The sequence below is a fragment of the Wolffia australiana genome, chromosome 4 (genome assembly GCF_029677425.1).
Source record: "Wolffia australiana isolate 7733 chromosome 4, ASM2967742v1".
In the NCBI taxonomy this organism is placed as follows: domain Eukaryota; kingdom Viridiplantae; phylum Streptophyta; class Magnoliopsida; order Alismatales; family Araceae; genus Wolffia; species Wolffia australiana.
In genome coordinates this window covers 13,247,509-13,251,689 of record NC_135838.1, presented here as the reverse complement: position 1 = coordinate 13,251,689, position 4,181 = coordinate 13,247,509, and the positions used below count along the sequence as shown (strand labels likewise).

Below are 4,181 nucleotides of genomic sequence, written 5' to 3'. Positions count from 1 at the left end.
CCCACTGGGGGAAAAGCAAGCGACAAGCTTTCCTTCTTTTTCCCGTCGTTATCAGCGTTCCTTCAATCCGGACCGTCGGATCGTCGGGAGGGATGTCGTCAGGCCGCTGAGAGAATGTCTTTAAAATTGAATATATTGGGAAATTTACGCCCGTGGGTTGGTTGGAAACCGACAGGCGGCCACCGGCTGCGCCGGTGGCCGCCGCGCGTAGGGAGACCGGCGGTTATCGTTGACGGGGGGGGGGGTCAACCGGTTCTCCCGGTGGCGGGGGAATTCGAAATTCCCGAAATTACATTTGGGGTGAATTTGGGGCTCATTCATTTGGGGTGAGGGTGGGGAGTGCATTTGGGCGGCGTTTCATTTCGTTTGGGCTTGTGAAACGTGCTCGGAGAGTTGCAGGCAGGTGGGCGGAAAGGGGGCAAGGCTCGTTCTTGGTCGTCGCGGGGCGTGGACTGGGAGGTGTAGAGAGGGAGCTTGGGGAAGAACGGAGATGGGAAAGATCGAGCTCGAGATCGATTCTTGTTTCTCCGATGGGTTTTCATCGTCGTCGAGTTTGTGAGAAGAAGAAAGTGTTCGGATCGGTTCTTTGATTTTGTTCCGCGGCAGGTGAGAGATCCGATGGGAAGTGAAACCGCGTGCTACCCCCTCGAAGTTTCTGAGAATCGGTAGGCATCGATAATCTCTCCCGGTGCAGTCTGAGAAAAAAAAAAATCGAGGGTTAAGCTGAAGGCTGTAGATTTTAGGGTTTTTGGCTGCCTGAAGGTTAGGGAGCTTCTTTCTTGGCCGATTTCTTTTTTCTTCAACTTCCGATCGGCTGATCTTTAGCTCTCGGTGTCTCGTTTTCTCGTCTTAATCGCGGAGCTAGATTCGCGCGGGCGTGGATCGGGGGTCTGGGTATCTTTCTCGTTTAAATTTTTTTTTTCTTCCTCCGATTCGATCTCCTCCGTTTGAATCGGGCTGGAATTGCATGCTCGAGCATCGGTCCTTGTTTATCTTATTCTCTTTTCTTGTTTTCTCGTTCCTCTTTTCTGACCCATTTTCTACGGGCGACGACGAGTCCCGTTGCTTACTTTCCCCCCTACTCGTTTTGTTTTTTTCTTCCATCGATTCTCCCCGCGATTTCGCTGGTAACAAGCGCACCCCGCAGTTGTTTAATATTTGTTATCCGGGGATAACCGGGTTTGGATTTTTTTTCAGTTGGAAATCCGGTCAACCAGATTCCTGCGATCCTCCGTCGCTCGAGCAAAAACCCAGTCGCGATTCTTCCTTCCTCGCCATGTCCGCTCGCAGTTCCGACGGCGCGGACGATTTCTTCAGCCTGCTCGAGCTCGCCGCCAACGACGATGTCGAGGGTTTCCGCCGATTCCTGGAGAAAGACCCGGAGGCGATCGCCAAGATCGGTCTTTGGTACGGGCGGAAGAAGGGTTCTCATCAGATGGTGCTTGAGCAGCGAACCCCTCTCATGGTCGCCGCGACCTACGGCAGCCTGCAAGTAATCGAGCTGATTCTGCTGCTCTGCGTCGCCGCCGACGTCAACCGCAGCTGCGGCGCCGACAAGACGACGGCCCTCCACTGTGCCGCCTCCGGCGGCGCCCGCCTCGCCGCCGACGTCGTCAAGCGGCTCCTCGCTGCAGGCGCCGACCCGCGGGCCGTCGACTCCGCCGGCCGCCGCCCGTGCGACGTCATCTCCGCCTCCCCGCACCTCGCCGAAGTGAGATCCGCCTTGGAGGACCTCCTGGGCTATGGAGGGCAGACAATTCACCGCCCCAGCTCCGCCTGCGACTCCAGCGCCGGCTCGCCGCCCTTGTTCTGCCTGGACGACGTCGGATCTGGATCGTCCGATTCTGCCTCTCCTCCCAAGATTTCGATCGGCAAGTTTCCTGAAGTGCCCGCCTGCCATGGATCGGAGAAGAAGGAATACCCGGCCGACCCGTCTCTTCCGGACATCAAGAACAGCATCTACTCCACGGACGAGTTCCGGATGTACTCGTTCAAGGTCCGGCCTTGCTCCCGAGCTTACTCCCATGACTGGACCGAGTGCCCGTTCGTGCACCCGGGAGAGAACGCCCGCCGGCGCGACCCCAGGAAGTACCACTACAGCTGCGTGCCGTGCCCGGACTTCCGCAAGGGGACTTGCCGCCGGGGCGATCTCTGCGAGTATGCCCACGGGGTGTTCGAGTGCTGGCTTCACCCGGCGCAGTATCGGACCAGGCTCTGCAAGGACGGCACCAATTGCAGCCGAAGGGTCTGCTTCTTCGCCCACACCCCGGAGGAGCTTCGCCCGCTGTACATGTCGTCTGGCTCCGCTGTGCCGTCGCCGCGATCCTCGTCGGCGATGGAGATGGCCGCTGCCATGAGCATGCTGCCCGGGTCGCCGTCTTCGATCTCGATGATGTCGCTGGGGCCTTTCACTCCGCCGATTTCTCCGTCGGCAGCAGCGGCAGCGAACGGGGTCTGGCCGCCGCAGTCCAATTTGCCCGCTTTGACCCTCCCAGGGAGCAGCAGGCTCCGTTCTTCCGTCAGCGCAAGAGACATTCCAGCCGACGAGTTTGCCGCCGCCGAGTACACCGATCCACAGCAGCTGTTGAGCGAGTTTTCCGGGTTTTCCTCGCCGCACCCCCGCTTGGGCAGGTGCAAGACCATGGCGCCATCCAATCTAGACGATCTCTTCTCCTCAGAGATGGTCTCCTCGCCGCGGTATGACTCCGACAGCGGCGCCATGTTCTCGCCGTCCCACGAGGCCGTCTTGAGCCAGTTCTCTCAGCACCAGCACCAGAGCTTGATGCCGGCCATGAATTCCACCAATGTGTTCTCCCCCAAGTCAGTGGACTCTCCCTTCGGTGGCGGCCGGGGCAGCCGGTTCCAGACATCCTTTGGTATCTCTCCGTCCGGGCTGATGTCTCCTCGTGCCTTGGATCATCCTCTGTCTCCTAGGAATGCCCGGCTGGCCGCCTTCTCCCAGCTGGAGAATCAACAGAGGCAGAAGCTCAGGTCTCTCAGCTCGAGGGACATGACCTCGGGCTCGCCTTCAAGCCCATGGGGAGCGCCGGCCGGGAAGCTCGATTGGGGAGTCAACGGTGACGAGCTCGGCCTCGGCGGCCGCCTCTTCAACCAGCAGCCGTCTTCATTCCATGCCAGCGCCGGGGAGGAGCCTGATCTGAGCTGGGTGCAGTCACTGGTCAAGGAGTCGCCTTCTGAGCCCAAGGAGCCGTCGTCGGTGGCGGTGCCGGCAGCAGCCACGGTTGGAGCTGTCGCCGGTGCCGCTGCCGCCAACGCCCAGGCCGAGGCGATCGACCAGACGGTGCTCGGAGCTTGGCTGGAGCAAATGCAGCTTGACCAGCTCGTGGCCTTGTGAAGAAGAGGCTGCCTCAACCCAACCATAACATACGGTAAAATTATATGAATATGAATACACAGAGATGATGGGTGTTGCGTGATCAGAGGTTGACCTGGTGGCCGTGGTTTGCAGGGTTCGGACTCCGGCTGAGCCCAGCAGTGTTTCACTCACTCGTTCGACGTTCACATTCTTAGATCCGATTTTTTCTTTACCTTTCCTCAGTTCCGAACAGGATCCGACTAGCGAAAAAACACTAATAATTTATTATTTTTGTCTTGGTATATCGAGAGAGGGGGGGGGGATGGGGTGGGAAGAGCTACGCTCTCCCTGTCTCCCTCCCTCGGTTCATTTTCGGTCCTTAGTATTTATTGGCAATGTAAGAAAGACCGCATTTCTTTTATGAAAGTCAAATTTCTTTTATCAGACTGCCTCCCTGCCCGATTTTTTATTATCTGTTTATTTGGATGGTCGCCATTGACCGAAGATAGCTTGAATACAACGCGTCCCCCCGCCTCGACGTGGCAGTATTTCCTTAGTCTTATGCCGTACTCTGTCGGTAGCTCAACAGCCTTCTCCATCGAATTCAATGTGCCCCCACCTCATATATACTTTGTCTTATCGCAAAGGAATTAAGAATTTAAGCCAATTCTTCAAGAATTACCCGAAACCCATGTTTAAGGATTGCAAAGACTTTCAGATATTTTATTAGTTCCGGGTATTTTATAGATCTGCGCTGCGTAGAAATGCTTATTTTCCTGGGGCCATCTCTTGAGCTGCTGCTACAGGGTTTGCCGAAGGAGGGTTTCCCTCGGCGGCGCCTCCAGAGCCACAGATATTTTGCAGT

The 4,181-nt window shown here is 57.0% G+C and overlaps 1 protein-coding gene across 3 annotated transcripts; it reads left to right on the top strand.

Moving 5' to 3' along the window:
• Positions 1-343: 343 nt before the first annotated feature.
• Positions 344-3,757, top strand: LOC144702004 (zinc finger CCCH domain-containing protein 24-like). Of its 3 annotated transcripts, none has more exons than XM_078573853.1 (3): positions 344-606; positions 1,198-3,389; positions 3,470-3,757. In XM_078573853.1, the coding sequence occupies exon 2, from the start codon at positions 1,277-1,279 to the stop codon at positions 3,353-3,355; it is 2,079 nt and encodes a 692-aa protein (XP_078429979.1). In that variant the 5' UTR covers positions 344-606; positions 1,198-1,276; the 3' UTR covers positions 3,356-3,389; positions 3,470-3,757. The 3 variants fall into 3 exon arrangements, with proteins under 3 accessions (XP_078429979.1, XP_078429977.1, XP_078429978.1); XM_078573851.1 differs by having other exon boundaries at positions 344-665; XM_078573852.1 differs by having other exon boundaries at positions 344-762.
• The last annotated feature ends 424 nt before the right edge of the window (positions 3,758-4,181 follow it).

Coding starts and splice junctions, on each gene's coding strand:
- LOC144702004 (XM_078573851.1), top strand. CDS start 619: ATGGGAAGTGAAACCGCGTGCTACCCCCTCGAAGTTTCTGAGAATCG. Junction 666..1,197: donor CTCGAAGTTTCTGAGAATCG/GTAGGCATCGAT, acceptor ATTTTTTTTCAG/TTGGAAATCCGGTCAACCAG.